The sequence below is a fragment of the Drosophila santomea genome, chromosome 3R (assembly GCF_016746245.2).
Source record: "Drosophila santomea strain STO CAGO 1482 chromosome 3R, Prin_Dsan_1.1, whole genome shotgun sequence".
Taxonomy (NCBI): Eukaryota; Metazoa; Arthropoda; class Insecta; order Diptera; family Drosophilidae; genus Drosophila; species Drosophila santomea.
In genome coordinates, this window is record NC_053019.2 from 22371831 (window position 1) to 22387473 (window position 15643).

A 15643-nucleotide genomic window follows, 5' to 3' on the forward strand; every position below is an offset into this window, starting at 1 on the left:
CCTCGGCCTCGAAGGACTTGGGGCGAAAGAAGGACCCTGGCCGGCAGGCAATTTTCTGCTTAATAAAAATTAAAAAGGGTTATGCGCGCGAGGCAAAAAGTTTTTCATTAAGCTGCCAACGATGATGATGATGGCGAAGACAACAGGGCAAGGATGAGGACACGAAGAGGTGGCAAACGAATCCTTGGATGCCGCAAATTTGATAATGAAGATAAATGTTTATCGCATTCAGGGGCGTGGCCGTTTGCCAAAAAGTTTGTAACGCAAATTTTCACGCTGATTATGCCAATAAAATCAATGATAAGCTTGCTTGCCACGCAGCAAACAAGCGAATTTGGACCGCCCACCGTTGGCCCAAAACTTTTCACGACAAAACAGATGAATGGGCAAACGCAATGAATTAAAATGATAGGGTCACGGGGGTCGCAGACTCTCTCCCCATAAATGCCACAAAAACACAAATAAATGCTAGTAAATATGCACGCTGGAGTGACAGTGGGGCGTCGAGGGACGGACGTGCTGAGCCGCAAGTAAATTGGTTTGCCGTGTCATTAGTGAACACGTATCCACATTTTGGCACTAATTAAATTTCATTTGAGTTTTTCCACTCAGTTGTGGCCAGTGGCCAGTGGCCAATGGGCACTGCATCTGCATTCACACGCAGCTCGTTTCTCGCAAAACTCGGCGTGCATTTTGTCAAATTTAATTGCTTTAGCTACGTCATTTCCCAATAAATTTGAAATTAAATTGCAGTGGAATCGGTCAAGTAGTTGATTAACTAATGAGTAATATAGCAAAACAAAAATCAACTTAACTTCAACTTTTCCTATGGTTAGACTCACTCATAGCTAAGATTATGATGTGCTTGCTCTTTATGAGTAATCTTATCTTTTACGTTTCTGTTATTTTGTATTTTTAAGTTTCCATTGAATTTCAAGTTGTGTTAACTTTTTCCTCGCCCACATTTACCTTTCCGTCTGAGTGGGAGATTAGATTGTGTCAGTGGGTCAATGCACCTGCACAATTGTGGAATAGAAGCCAAGAAAGTGGCAACAATCCGGAGAGGAAAGGAAATTACAAAACACATGGCGCCCGAAGCTAGTTACACACACCAGACAATGCAGCCAGGTAGAAGTGGAAGAAGAAAAGCAGCAAATGAAGAGGATTGCAAGAAGGACGAAGGCAGGACGAAACAGCTGCTTTCAGGACGTGAAGATGGCAGTACAGCCAGGCTATGGATAGCTGGGTATGCTTAGATGGATGGGTTGACAGGTCGCAAAAAAAAAAGGAGAGAAGGAGAAGGATGCGCCAGGACACGGAAGCACATGCGAGCATTTGCTGCTTATTCTAAGTTTGATTCAGTGTCGCTGCAACAGCTCAAGGCTGTTTGGTGCTGGCCACAAAAGATGACTACATTGCACTCAATGCGGAAGTTTTCGCCTGCGAAACGATGTGGCAGATTTAAATGGCCGTACATTAGCGAAATAACGAGTGAAACAACGCTGCAAATGACTGCCATAACTGTTGCGGATTTAATTTGTTGGATTCTGTTTAATTTGCTGCATTTATTGCTCGTCACATGTGCAAAACTTTTTATTTATACACCCGGCGAGCAACAGCCAAACAATTTTTTTTGTAGCTGCCTTTTATGCAAAACTCACAACAGCATTTGCTGTGGGGCCCTGAAGCTCCTCAACCAACCGATCCTCGTCCTTGCTCCGCAGGACCCGCTCCTCTTGTAAAGTTATGGCAAAAGCACTTAAGCGATTTCATGCAAATTTTCGTATATATTTTTTGCCGTGCTTTCGCTCAGGTGAGCATTATGGCTATATGTCTACGCCTGCGACTCTGCAACCAACAACCACTGAGCGTTGCGAATAACAAAAAATACTTACGAGGGTGCAGCACAGTGGCAACAACAATTGCCAGCCGAAAGTTGAAAACTTCTGCAAATTGTTGCTGCCAAAGTACCGTGTGCGTGAAGGGGTATGTTGGGCCCGAAGGGTACTTATCTTATTTTCAAGGGCAACTCAAGAAAAACTTAATTACTGCATCAAGGATACCATATATCAGTATTACGGTTAAGCAGATAAATCCGTTAAGGTTGTGTTAACGGAATATTTTGATGGATTTTATAGAATACTTACATTTATATTTACATTTACATTTGCTTTTGAAAGCTTACTGACTAATTTTAAAGGATACATAGTTCGTATCTATGAGCAGCTACCGTTTTTGGTTAAACATTCCTTCCATCCATGTTGACATTGAATAAGGACAGTTTATTTGAGCCAAATAAACTTCAGTTTCCTAGCTGCATACTTGTGTACTTGTAATCCTGACAAATTGTGAGCCACAATCCAAAACAAACTTCAAACTTGTGAAGAATCTCCCAGCAATTAAAGTACACAGCATCTTTGGATATAATGACGCAGCTCGATGCAATAAACACTTGACTGTAAGCCATACATGTTGCCATTTATTCAGTAAAATAGTTTCATTTGTTACGCCTTGGCATAAAATCGTTATGTTAACAATTTGCGAACGAAAACGCTTTTGCTGTTGATGGTCGCATATAAAAATGTCATCGCTTAAGTGATGGAATGGCTGAATATCATAATAATAAAGTTGGCTGGGCGGCTGAATATTACTTGCAACAACGACTTTTGGCCACGCCACATAAATTAGGAGTGCGTGAAATCTTTGGATATAAATTTAATGTGCCGCCAGCGGTGGCAGTGGCAGTAGCAGTGGCATTGGCTGTGGCAACACAAATCAAAAACACTTTTAAATGGGCACGTCGCTGTCGTAAAAACATCAGCGAATCGTAATTTGCTTTCTTGCCTTCGCTTATTTATTGAATGTTTAGTCGACGCCAAACAAAAGGCAAGCCCCCTCCCGACTTTTGGCATAAATCAAGCACGTGGTCTGTGCTGGATTATCCTGGCGATATTTGGAAGCCCCCCCCTCCAGCCTTCTGCCAGGATCGGGGATCCATCTGGCTGACAGCACTTTGTTGGCCACGAAACGGAGCGTACTTCTGGCCCGGCCAAAAGCCGACAGCAAGCCGGGCTTAAGGTGAGTGCACCACGTTGCACCACATTGCACCAGATTCGCAAGCAGATCCAAGTTGCATTTGCATGCCACTCACCTGTTCAACTGTTTGCCTGTTCACTTGTTCACCTGCTTACCTGTTCACTGGCTCACCTGCCTTAGCATTTTCGACTTTTACCTTTTCATTTCGCTTTTGGTCGTTGGTTTTCTCGGTTGCAGCTCGGTTTGGTTTGCCTTCGCTCTAATTGAAAATATTTTTGTTCGCACTTCATTAAACCTAAACGGAGCAGCAAGCTGAGAGATATGCAATGTCTGTCAGTTCCATTTGGCTGCCGTTAAAAAGCAAGGTGAAAAGTTTTAATAAATATGCATGCAAATGGGCACTCTATATAGTAAGGGGTATGTATGTTTGTACGTTTTGCACAAAGAGATGTCGATGTCTCTGGCTGTTATTGTTGTTGCCCAGTCGAAATGTTTGTTGGTTTAATCCAAAATGCAATCATTGAAATGCATTTTATTTGAGCTGCGCTCGCTTATCGCATTTTTGCATATACATTTTTTGGTGGCCCCCAACGAAATGGTTAGAGTAAAGTGGGAAGTGGGAAGGGGGAAGCCCCCAAGGGACTTATTTTTATATGCTTACAACTCCTCCGGAACCAAATTCTGGCCATCCTGACCCTGTATACATGTACATGTACGTCTGTGTATATGCGCAAATTCAATGACAGTTTGTGCCTTTTGCAACTTTCAGTTGATTTTTTATTGTCAATCGAACAATAACGAAATCATCGGCCAAGTTACGCCAAACGCCACAGCAGCAGCAGACTTCGATTCGTCGATGGGCTGGGATCAGGATGAAAATGTGACTGTAAGTGTGAGTGTGACTGTGAGTGTAAGTGTGAGTGTGAATGTGACGGTGACAGTGACTCAGCACGGCGAAAACTTTAAGGTAGGCAGCCCGGAATTTCTGACACAAGTCGAGAGCGTGCCACGCCCCATCGGTGGAGATTTATATGCCCAGGCGATGTGACTCAATCAATGGCATTTGTGTTGTGCCAGCAGCAAAAGCAGCAAAAGCAAAAGCAGCAGGAGCAGAAAAGCAGCAAAAGAAGCATCAGTTGGATGAGAATGGTAACACGAAGGGGTTTTTGGTGGGGCAGAAGGTCCTCCGCTTCCCCTGCCCAGCGGAGCATCAGTGGCAGGACATCAGACAGTCGGAGAGACATGCACAGCATTTTGTGTAAAGAAATCAAAAATTTATACAAACTTTGCACAATGAATGAGCAGCAACAAAGCAGGAGCAGAGAAGAATCAGTACCAGTGCCAGTAGCAGTAGCAGTAGCAGTAGCAGCACAAGGGGGCAAGTGTGTCCCAGTGTCCAGGCAGGACAGCAATTGCCGAAAATTGTTGCAGCTCGCCTCGCTCGCTCCCTGACAATGGCTGCAACGGCAAATGGAACATACATGCACTGGACAAAAAGTTGGTGCCTAAGATAATGACTAAAGCACTTTTCTTATCCTACAGTTAAAATCAACTCAAGGGAAGCCAATGAATCAAGGCAAACAGAAACATAATCTGTTTTAAAGATTATTGCCTAAATTAAATCCCCAACTAAGCTATTGATATTATTTTTGCGAGTGTGGTCACTTGCAGAGCTGCCTGACTTGCAAGTTGCAGCTACGAAAGTGGGCGCAAGGATAGCTCCGCACCGGACAACATCTCCAGTGTGTGTGTGTGTGTGTGTAGATAGGTAGTCAGCAATGTGTATACATGGGTGGGTCAGTGCAGACGAATTAATTAAAAATTCCGAAAATATCCGGTTAGCTCTTTATAACAATTTCGTGCACAATGCCGAGCTCTCCTGCTGCATTCGACAAAAAGTAGTTGGCTCACCTTTGTGTGTTGTGCGTTGTGTGCGTTGTGTTGTGCGTTGTGTGTGTTGTGCGTTGTGTGTGTTGTGTACATCCTGCACGGCAGAAATTTAAAACTCGCCATGCTGATGTGCTGTCGGGCGCCTCAAGATGGCTTCATCTATCTGGCCGACAGCCATTCAAACTATTTTCGTTTCGGCCGTTTACCAGGCAATCTACATAAATGAATTCATTTGCTTTTCATACACTCGCACATATACGCATATATGTACATATGTATGCACGATGGCAAGCGAGCAGTGTACGGGTCGTATACGCAATAGTTGATATTTATGCTCTAATTGAGGGTACAACCCGGACCTGAACTTGGCTTAAAGTCATGTGAGCGCACAGAAATATTTGCGATTTATTGCAGCAGTTATAAGAGAGTAAAATCAAATTTGGCACATTTCAAGGCGCAAAATGTAAGCGGTCGCAAAAAAAGGGTCATTTGACCATAAAAAATGGTCGGAATGCTCGTTAAAACTAAAAACAATTGACCACATAAATTAGCGGCATTAAAATACCAAAAGGCAGGCGGCCCGAAAATGGCCCAACAGCAAAAAAGAACAGAGAATGGAAGGAAGTACGAACGATTGATTCAATTAATTGCCAAATTAAAAGGGAAGAATTTCATTGGCAAAAGGCGAGCAAGGAAGCGAGTAAAAGCGAGTAAAAGGAAGTAAAGGGAATGAATGAGAATGTTATGACAATGTTAGAAACCAAAAAATAATAAATGATGAGGGCTAAATAAAGGGAAAGCGGAGGCTGTAACCGACCTGGGCTGACACAAAGTGACAGGCGCCGGGGGCCTCACTTGCACAATTGAATTTATTATGGCATTTCAACTGGGAGAGCGTCAATTGAATGAAAGTGGACGGAAGCCCACCCACCGACCTTCCACCCACCCACACACACACACACACACACTCTCGAGCGAGAGAGGGGCGGGGAAAGCTCTGTTGCAATAGCATCATTATTGGACTAAACCGAAACTATTTGCCTCAATGGGCCACAAAGCGCCACACGACACGCCAAAGGACACAGCCGGAGAATCGAAGACAGAGAAAGAGGCAAAAACACAGACAACTGGCAACTGGCAACTGAAGAGACTGCAGAAAGGACACGAACGACGAACCCACATCGCCACATCGCCACATCGCCTGTGTGATAGTCCAATGCCCTCGGGGTATATTTTCGCCACTTTCGCTCCGGCCAAAAGTGTTGACTGTCTTTGATTTTGTTTGTCTGTCCCTCTGCCTCGCCGCCTGGCCAACACTGAGCACAGACATCGTAGTTGCCCCGGGGGAAAGGGGCTAACACCAGCAATTACACACAGTTTTGTCAATCGAGCAAAAGTTCAGAGGAGTGCGCACATAATCAGCAAATGAATCATAAACCAGATGGGCCATTCACTCATTACGGCTTGTAAGTCCGATGCTGTTGTAATTACACAGGGAGAAATCAAACAAAAGTAATCTGAGTAATAATGTATTTATAAATTACCATAGATACAATGAGCTTGGCTTGAAAATCGCTTAAATAAAATTTAAAAATCCAAAAAGCCCAAAAGAATAATAATATTTTTGGTAAACCTTCAAGTTATTTAATACCTAAATAAAATAATAGTACACCTGCACTTAACTTTATTAACAATTTGATACACTTTTGAATCCTTTTTCGCTGCGTGTACAGTAGAGCCTGTCAGCAAACGCATTGTGGCTACAAACAAATTACAAAATCGGCTAAACTTAAGCCGCCGTGTTGCGTGCAGTTTATGACTAAAGCGCCGCCGGCGGATGCGCTGAAATCCCGGTAACTGCAATTGGCTTTTTCCCAACCGCACTCACGTGCAGCCTCCACACACACACACACACACACGGGATCACAGGATCACAGGATCACACATTCGGTGGACGGAGGGGGGTTACAGGCCCCGCCTGTCTATCGGCCAAAACAAAGTTAAATCGGCCAAATCCTTTGACCATGTCACACTTTTATACATAATCGTTGGTCGAGCACGTGCAGACAACCGCAATGTTGTGCGAGGATGGCGCAAACAAAAAAAAAAAAAAACATTAAAAAAGGACAACAAAAAGGACAACAAAAAGCGCACACAAAAACAACAAGAGCGAAGAGCAAATTACAGCGGCGGACTACAGGGCGACAGCAAATATTACGTATACGTGCGTTCAATGTCCTGATGGGGTTGCAAGCAAGGCCAATAATGCAAAAGGCATTAACAGGCCCGGGCACTGGTTTTCCATAGCAGTTATTGCCATTAACATGGCTTAATTAGCCAACTGGCTGTAACAACACCGGCTTAAAGCATAATTGTAAATATTTCCGGACTTAAACCAAACCAGCACAACTCCCTGAATAATGAAAGCTAGGCCAGGGATCTCAGTAGCGTTACATAGGATATGGCAGAGCGCACAATCTGTGAAATAATCGGTGGAAAAGGAAAGGCAATTAATAAATAAACTAGTTGAATGTAGGTAATTAATAGTATAGCTTAATCATTAACTTAAGGTGTCCACAAGTGTGCAGTGAGCGAGAGATTTAAGCCATTGAACTCTTTGATTTTAAACATTATTATTGCATACTTATGGACCTCTTTATAAACGATTTCTTAACTCTTTGATGCTTTTCTTACCCTAATAAGCGTCTCTCGATTGGCCGCAAAGAAGAAACCATCGATGGGACAGCCCAAACTCGATCGCATCATGGCAATTTTTAAGGAGCTTACAAGCAGCGGGTTTTCCTGCAGCAAATGCAGCCAGCTGGACTCGTAGATGGCCTGTCCAAAAAGCTGACACTCCGAATGGACGCTGGATCCGCAGAAACAGTATATGGACACCTGGCCAACAATCGCAGCCGTAAATGCGGCATAGAACAGCAACGCTGGCTGCAGGATATTGGCAGATAGTTGGTAGCACAGCACACACAAGTGCAGTGAGGCTGCCACAAACTGGGCGAAGATGAGCGGTCTGAAGTATTCGTTCAAGGAATGGCCCAGTTTCAAACACAACTCATATAGTTGAAACACGTGCCTTAAGTTCTCACGAGTCTCCGCAGCATTTCGGCCCTCAAAGTGCATCATTTTGTGCCTGGCAATCTGAAACAGGGCACTGAGATTATGGCTCAGGGAACAGAAGAGGGTGTCCACACAAACGGTGGGCAGTGCCACGCCCAGGGCAGCACTCACATTCCACACATAGGAAATTAGGTAATTGGACAGCTTCTTATTGTCCCAGGGATATCTGTAGAAACTGTTGGCTATTATTCTGATGCTGGTTATTATGGACTCCTATTACTTACACACTGGGAAAGGGAAAGTCCGGCTGGAATTCACCTGTGCGTTGGTAGCTGATCAGCATGGCCAGAGAAGACATCAGACAGGCTGAGAGGCCAGCCGTAATGAAACAGTAGGCATATATAGCACTAATGAACTGATCCCGACGACTTTCCCTGGTTACTATCATTTCACCAACAAGGCAGTGAGTTTCTGAGAAAGATGAACCGAAAATGGAGTGTAATCATGCATTTCATTCAAGCCACATTCTATTGTCTAGGTATTTTAACAACAGCTAGCTTACCCCTTTGCAAAAGACAATAGAACTGCCGTATGAGGAACCTAAAGTCCTTGTAAAGCCAAAGGAACACCCCGATTTTGCAGAGCGCCAGCAGATCCACCAGAACCGAGCAGAGTGAGTCGGTTAATTGCTCCACATTTTGGATGTTCTGCAGGCCAAAGCCGATGGTCAGTGGCAAGAAGCTGGCCACCGAAAGGATGCAGCAGATGCTGCGCCAAGGATATCGATGGCCAGCATCCGGTTCGTGCAACAATTCCAGTCCGAGAAGGCGAAAGAAGACGGACTGCAGTCGGAGGAACTTGTCCGTCAGCATGTCGAGCTGGGTGAGTAGTGAAAAGTGAGTGAGTCCTGAGTTCTGGTTAATGGGAAGCAAAGCTCAGTGGAGGTCACTGCTCATTAGCGGCTAAGTAAAATCAATAAGCCATTAAAGCGAGCAACCCAAAATGGTATCTATTATTTAAACTCGAGTGACAGGACCTTCTGCATGTGAGAGCTGGCAAATGAAGTGGCGGTTTGCATGTTGCAAAAGTGTCTGGTTGAACTGGGGAATTTTGAATGCATCAGCATACAAATCTTGGCCCTCTGATGTTTGCACAATAAATTATACTTAATTAAAAACAATTAAAAGCAAATTCCAATTGCAACCAGGCCTGTGGTGTTGCAAGCGGCAAATCTCTGAGCCACTGCAAATATTTGCCAGCAATGCTAAGCAAAAACTAAAACAAATCCTAGCTGCATTTCAAATGTGAAAACTTTTGCTTGCAGCTCCGAATTGCATGCTGCTGTTTTGGGATTCGTCTAACATTTCAGGGTTTTAATTACTGCTAAGCTCGAGACTTTTACCGGCTCTATCGTATCGGTATTGTTGTCGTGGTCAAGAATCACAGCAGCTGGACAGCTGGCCAACTGGCAAAGTTTGGCCATCGTTTGGTCGGAGAATTTAGATGGGCAAAATAAATTAATGCAATTACATGCTGGCAGCTTAAGACGTAGGTTAAGGCCTAAGTGGAGTCATAAAGCACACACAAATTAAGTTCGGGACAAATGCCACAGACTTTGCAGCGACGGCATAATTCATTCGAATGTGTGAATGCTGTGAATGCTGTGAATGTCGTGAATGCCGCAGAGGTCCGATTCCATTTACTCAATTATTAACCGTCAGACGGAGTAATTAATTACGATTTCTTACCTCTTAGATTGAAAACAGAGCCAGCCACCAACGGATGGCAATCCACAATCCACTGGGAAAGGAATAAGTTTCGGCCTAGGCACATAAAACAAACATTGACACACTGACCAGGGCACCACGCAGCCCACGAAAATGGAAAATGGAAAATGGAGTTTATATATTTTCGGTAAAGCAAAACTTGCTGGAAAACTCGCCTGGCTGGTTGGCTGCTTGGCTGCTTGGCTGCTTGGCTGGCAGCTGACAGAAGAGGGAAATGGAAAACCATCTGGGGGGTGGCCGAAAACTGTTCAAGAACTTTTTCTTATTCCTGGCATTGTTATTACCACGTTGATGCTGCTCGACTCCTCAAATGGTCGACTCCTCGTGGAGCCACTGTATCCATGGCAGCAAGCTCTCGTAGAAACTCGGATTTCCTTTTTGGGGCAGGCGTGAAATATTCGACTTAAGAACTCGCAGGAATTATAATACTTGAGCCACAGTCACTTGATAACTATTGTTTCTCAACACTTATCAGTTCATTTGTTTTGAGGTGGAAATATATTTCGAATGGAACTATAGTTACGTGGACAACAGGGTAACAGGGTAGCAGGGTATCCTCAACTTGGTTGCCTGCTGCCTGAGCGGTGAAATACTTTGCCATTTAGTTGTTGCACTGCCCGGACAGCAGTTGAATCCAAAATGAAATACTTGATTTCAGCCTCCGTGGGATTTTGCTTGCAACTCCGGAGGGGCGAAAACTTTGCCGCTCTCGCAGGAAGTCAACTTGGCAGGGAACGGGACGACGACGAGTGCGACTAAAGCGAAGTGAAGGAGGCCTGGGGAAGCAGTTTGCTTAAAATGTTTAGTGGAAAGTGTTTTAAAATACATTAAAAAGTTCACGGCTGCCCTGGCACGCATTGAATTTATGCGAATTTGGTGAACTCCTTGAGTGGAAACTTTTTGCATTTGCTCGCTGGCGCCGCCCGCCCAATCAACTTAAATATTTGTTTAGCTCAAGTGCTTTCCCCATACTTGGCCTCCAACCCTCTGCACCCAAATTTCCACCTTTCCACCTTTGTTTTTGGGGCCATCCAGAATCGTACTTAGACAGTTGTAATTAATGCCCCAACCAGATCCATTTTACCCCCACGAATGAGCTGCGTATCTTGGTTGGTTTTCGTTACCAAGCACCACCTACTCCTACTACTCGGTGGATGATTTTCCGCCGCGAGCGTGTTTTCATATTTGCTTCTGTCATCATTTAATGAGAGATATTTTATTTCCCGTCTCATATTTATTGGAATATATTGCTGGTTGGGCGGCCCGAAGGACCCTCGACTTACTTTCGATACCTGTAAGTGCGGTTGTGTGGCGCTGTTTGTGGCTTGATTTGATACGCTCGAGGAAAACTGTCGAACTTGCAAATGACGAAGCCCTATTTTCATCTCGAGGCACTTTTCTCTAGGCCCGCAACCCAATCGCAAATGGGAAAGTATTTTTGCAAAACAAACAAGTCCCAAGCAATTTGTTTTTCTCCCCATCCCCATCGAGAAAAACCCATTTTCGTGGGAAAACAGGCCATCCAGCGCCTCGAACCCCATGGAAAATGGTTTATTTTTTCATTTTCTTTTTTGCTGAGCTAATTTGCAAAAGCTGGATGCAACTGTTGAAATCGGGAAATTACATTAACGCCAGTCATTTTTCCGATTGCCATGCTTCATCAATAACAAACGCTTGTAAATAATTGCAACAACTATGGCCACAACTATGCTATAAGTCAATTAAAACTGGGCTGGCAATATGCAATACGCCTCTTTTTAAGATACTCTATGAACTACATGAAAAGTGATTCTATACTAATAAATAGAGCTTCTAGCTTACAAACAGCTTCGTTTGCAGTAAGAAGCATGTATAAATGCATATATTATCTTAGTTATTTAATAACTTTTAATGTTCATTAAAGCGAAAGTATCCATTTTCCAGCATATTGAGTTAGCAATCAGATAGTGGCGTATTTAAAAGTATGACGGCTATAGACTTTTTGTATCTTTCGATAGGGTAAAGCTACGCATGAGGAGCTATAAAACGCATTTAAATTAATAATCATTTAAAATACAATCGCTTGCGGGTTGATTAAGGGGAGGCATCAAAACAAATGGCAAAAGGGATGTCATATTGAATTAATGCAACTAATGAATACAGCTCGTGCTGTTCGTGCTGATGATTTCATTCAACAGCGCTCAACATCGTTTGCAACCAGATCGCGATAAAGGAAAAAATGTTTAATTTCATTTGTGGCAGGACGACGAGAGGACGCTGGAACTCAACGGGGGAAATTGTATTAATCAGGCAAATAAGTGTTCGCTTTTATTTTATGAATAATTAAAATTATTTATTGCTCTGCCGGTGGTCGGAATGCTGATGAACTACTATGGCCAGCGGCAAATTGACTGTCCGTTTTGCCCACTTGAGGGGCACAATTGCATAATCAAATCCACAACTATTCAATTACGTCTGCGTCACTCCAACGAGACACACGGCCTCGTGTGATAATAATTCGGCCAAGACCCAAATCAGAGCCGAATTTAATTGAATTGCATTTAATGAATATCAATATCGAATATTCTGCTCAAATTCGATTAAACTCACGCTCTCACTAGCCGCAGTCCCCCAACGACCAAGTGGAGCCATCAACGTGCCGCAACTGAAACGAGGCGCCGCAAACGATGGCTAAGCGGAATGGAAATGGATGCAAGTCATGCGCCGCGGTTGTCCTGTTCCAATGCCATCATTCCTTTCTCTTTGCCGTATTCTAAGAGAGCGGAAAGTCCTCGAAGAGAGAGATCGCTGTGGGAAAACTTTGGCCAGCAATTAGACATCTGTCAGCGTGTTGACCCAGGCAAGCAACACTCTAAGGAGGAATTCCCGCCAGCAGCTGGGGCACTCCATCATCCCAGGACAGCCAGTGCTAGAGTGCCGCCAGGTCCTGCAGGAACTTCACACGCTTTCTGATGACCATAATGACAACAATTAAATATAAATCACCGGGGAAACAACATGCCAAGGATTTACCTTTCCCCACTCCACACCACATACCCTCCTCTTGAGCCACGCACGCATACAATTAGCTTTTATGGCCGCGGGCCCGAAGGAAAATGGCGGCCATGGCCCTGGCCAATGGTAATTTGAAAATATGGTAATTATGAAGCGGCTTTTGTGTAAGGCGGGAAAACAGAAAAACAAGAAAAGCGGCGGAGGAGGAGCGGAGAGGAAAGCCAGAACCTCTGACACCGCGGCTGTGTCTGTTCTAATTAGGCGCACATAAATTGCACCGCAAACAAGATGGACACAAACAACAAGCATCGGCAACAAATCCTAAATAACAATTAAAACAATTTTCAAGATTAAAAACACACCTCACAGCCAGCCAGCCCAGCCAATGCTTTAATATTTTAATTAAAAATTCCTCCGCAAAATGCCGCCGCAGAGCGAGGTGTTTGCCGTAAGCCCGGCTAACAGCCTGGCCAATAGCCCGGCCAACAACCCCTCCAGATGCCCCTCCCTCTAGAACCCCCCTCTAGAAGCCCCCCTCTGGAAGCCCCCCTCTAGAAGCCCCCCTCTGGAAGCCCCTTGAGCGAATGAGTGGCCGAGTGCTCCCTGAATGGCCTCTGGAGGCCTATGACTTTGAATTATTGCACGGCGAGTCATAAATTAAGTGCGTGGCCCTCCTCAAATGGCGGCGAGTGTGGTGTTCGTTGGGCGCCACTTGTTCGCTGGTGGCAGGTGGCCAATCGAGCACTTGCATTAAGCGCTTTTCGAGGATTTTCTTAGTTTTGAAACATGTTTTCAAAAACATACATTCATGCATGAGAAGCTCTTACAGCCACTTGCTGTCTAGAAATAACTTTACTTCAGTATTGAAAAGGTAATATATTTGTTATTACTGCAAAGGAAAAACATTTTTGGCGGAAGTTTGTTTATGCTGAAAACCACTGTTGTGGTCACAAATCCACTGTTTTGGTTAGGCAAACCAACCTGTTGAAGTTTTATCCACTTTACAACAGCATTTTCCTTCAGCACCGCTGCTCTTTCACTCAAATATTCCGGTAATAGAATTTGAAGAGCAAAATCGGCGGGCGGAGAAGGATTTCGGTAGACCTTTAGACCTTCATAAATAAATGCGCCAAGTTCTTCGCGGGGAGTTGAATCCTTTATCCTTGTAAAGGAGATGGTGATGGAGATGGGCACTGGAAGTGGAAGTGGCAGTGGAAGTGGAAGTGGGAGTGGCACCTCTTGAGTCGCTGTTGTGGCCGTGCAATCAAATTCAGACATTTGGCGACACTCACGCCGCCCACTTGCGTTACTTAAGTGTCGTAAAGTCCTGCCAGTAAAGTGAGGTGCGGTAGAAGGGGGCTGGGAGGTGCAAGGACAACAACAAGTGGGGCTTTTATGATTTATGCAACTATCGCCTGCAGCCAGAAGTGGGTGGGGCAGGACTCCAGGAGAGCCATTGCCGAAATCCTTGAGAGAGCCGCTCGAGGCGCGTAAATTCTTTTCTTGGGCGCCTCGTCTTCGTTTTTTCTCTTTTTTTAGGGGACATACGTCTCAGACTAAGCGGCTCGTGGGGAAAGTGGGAAAAGCGCTTCAAATTGTGCAATTTTTATGGACGCAGTGGGTGGCTGGGGGCGGCATTCATGAATAAAAGATTTTCCGATTCACCCCGACACCAGAACCGACCAAACCGAGCAAACCGCCTCCTCCTGTCGCCCAATTTATTATGCTGTTGGCCTTGCCGAGTGCAAATAATAAGCAGCAAGTGCACAGCCACGCCCACACAATTGTCGGAGGGGGCGGAGCGCTGAGGCGGGCCAAGTAGGTGTGGCACTAGAGAAGAGGCTCCAAAGGCTGCAAAGGCTGAATGCCTGCGAAATTAGCAAAGCAAACGCTCGGCTGCAGTTTACTTGCCATTTAAGCGCCGCACTCGACAGCTGTGTTTGTCAGTGGCACTTGCAACCGGCAACCACCTAGGCGCAACAGCAACAACAACACCAGCAACTTGCAACGCACGAGCTGCAAGAAGAAAAACTACCGACACACAAGGAAAAACCAACCAAAATGCCAGGCCAATGTGTGTGCGTCTCTATTGTTGAATGAAATTAATCAATAAAATTGAATCGGATTTACAAATAAAGATTTCAACGTTCAAATTTACAGCTTTTTAAACTAAAGAAGAAAGAAAGGGAAAAACTTTTGTTCCGAACTCACTTATAAAATTAAATTTTTGTAGCATTCCATGTGCATAATACTCCCATTCTAGGTATTGCATTTTATGCCACATTTTCTTGCTGTGGAATGCTGCACCTGCAGCTTGCAACGACAGCCACAACAACCCACAGCCCAAAAGTTGAGCTTGCAGTTGTGTTATTTTTCTTCCTTCGCCATTGTTTGTCTCTCGAAACCAAAGGGTCGTCTTCGGTCCGAAAGAAATGCACATAAAATATAAGAATATTAGGCAAACACTGGGCAATTTGGTCAGAGGATATACGAGTGTTTTTGCAAGTTCCCTTGGCAATTAGAGCGTTTAAACAAGTAAGAAAATGGCAATTCCGACAAATCTGCTCGGAATTTAAAAATATATTGTAGTGCGTAATTTGTTTAACAATTGCACTCTGCTTTGCAACTGTTTGGATTTGTGGGGTGGTTGGATTATTTTGGAAAGCTCTTTGATTGCAGATGGTTCAAAGGCAAATTTAAAATATAAAAAGCTTGGAGAAAAGTGTTGGTATATCAATTATTTGAATCACATCAGAAATTAGGTAATAAATATTCTTCTACTCAATGAATTAGCGCGAAAACAGGCCTCACAAGAAATTAAACAAAATATAGGCACATAAATGTCCTTTTAGTCCTTTTAG

The 15643-nt window shown here is 44.2% G+C and overlaps 1 protein-coding gene across 1 annotated transcript; it reads right to left on the reverse strand.

Annotated features, from left to right (window-relative positions):
- Positions 1-7353: 7353 nt before the first annotated feature.
- On the reverse strand, positions 7354-8934 carry LOC120453961 (putative odorant receptor 98b). Its single transcript, XM_039638910.1, has 4 exons — positions 8564-8934; positions 8286-8472; positions 7621-8227; positions 7354-7404 (listed from the first exon to the last, which is right to left on the reverse strand). The coding sequence occupies exons 1-4, from the start codon at positions 8871-8873 to the stop codon at positions 7354-7356; spliced, it is 1155 nt and encodes a 384-aa protein (XP_039494844.1). The 5' UTR covers positions 8874-8934.
- Between the last annotated feature and the right edge of the window lie 6709 nt (positions 8935-15643).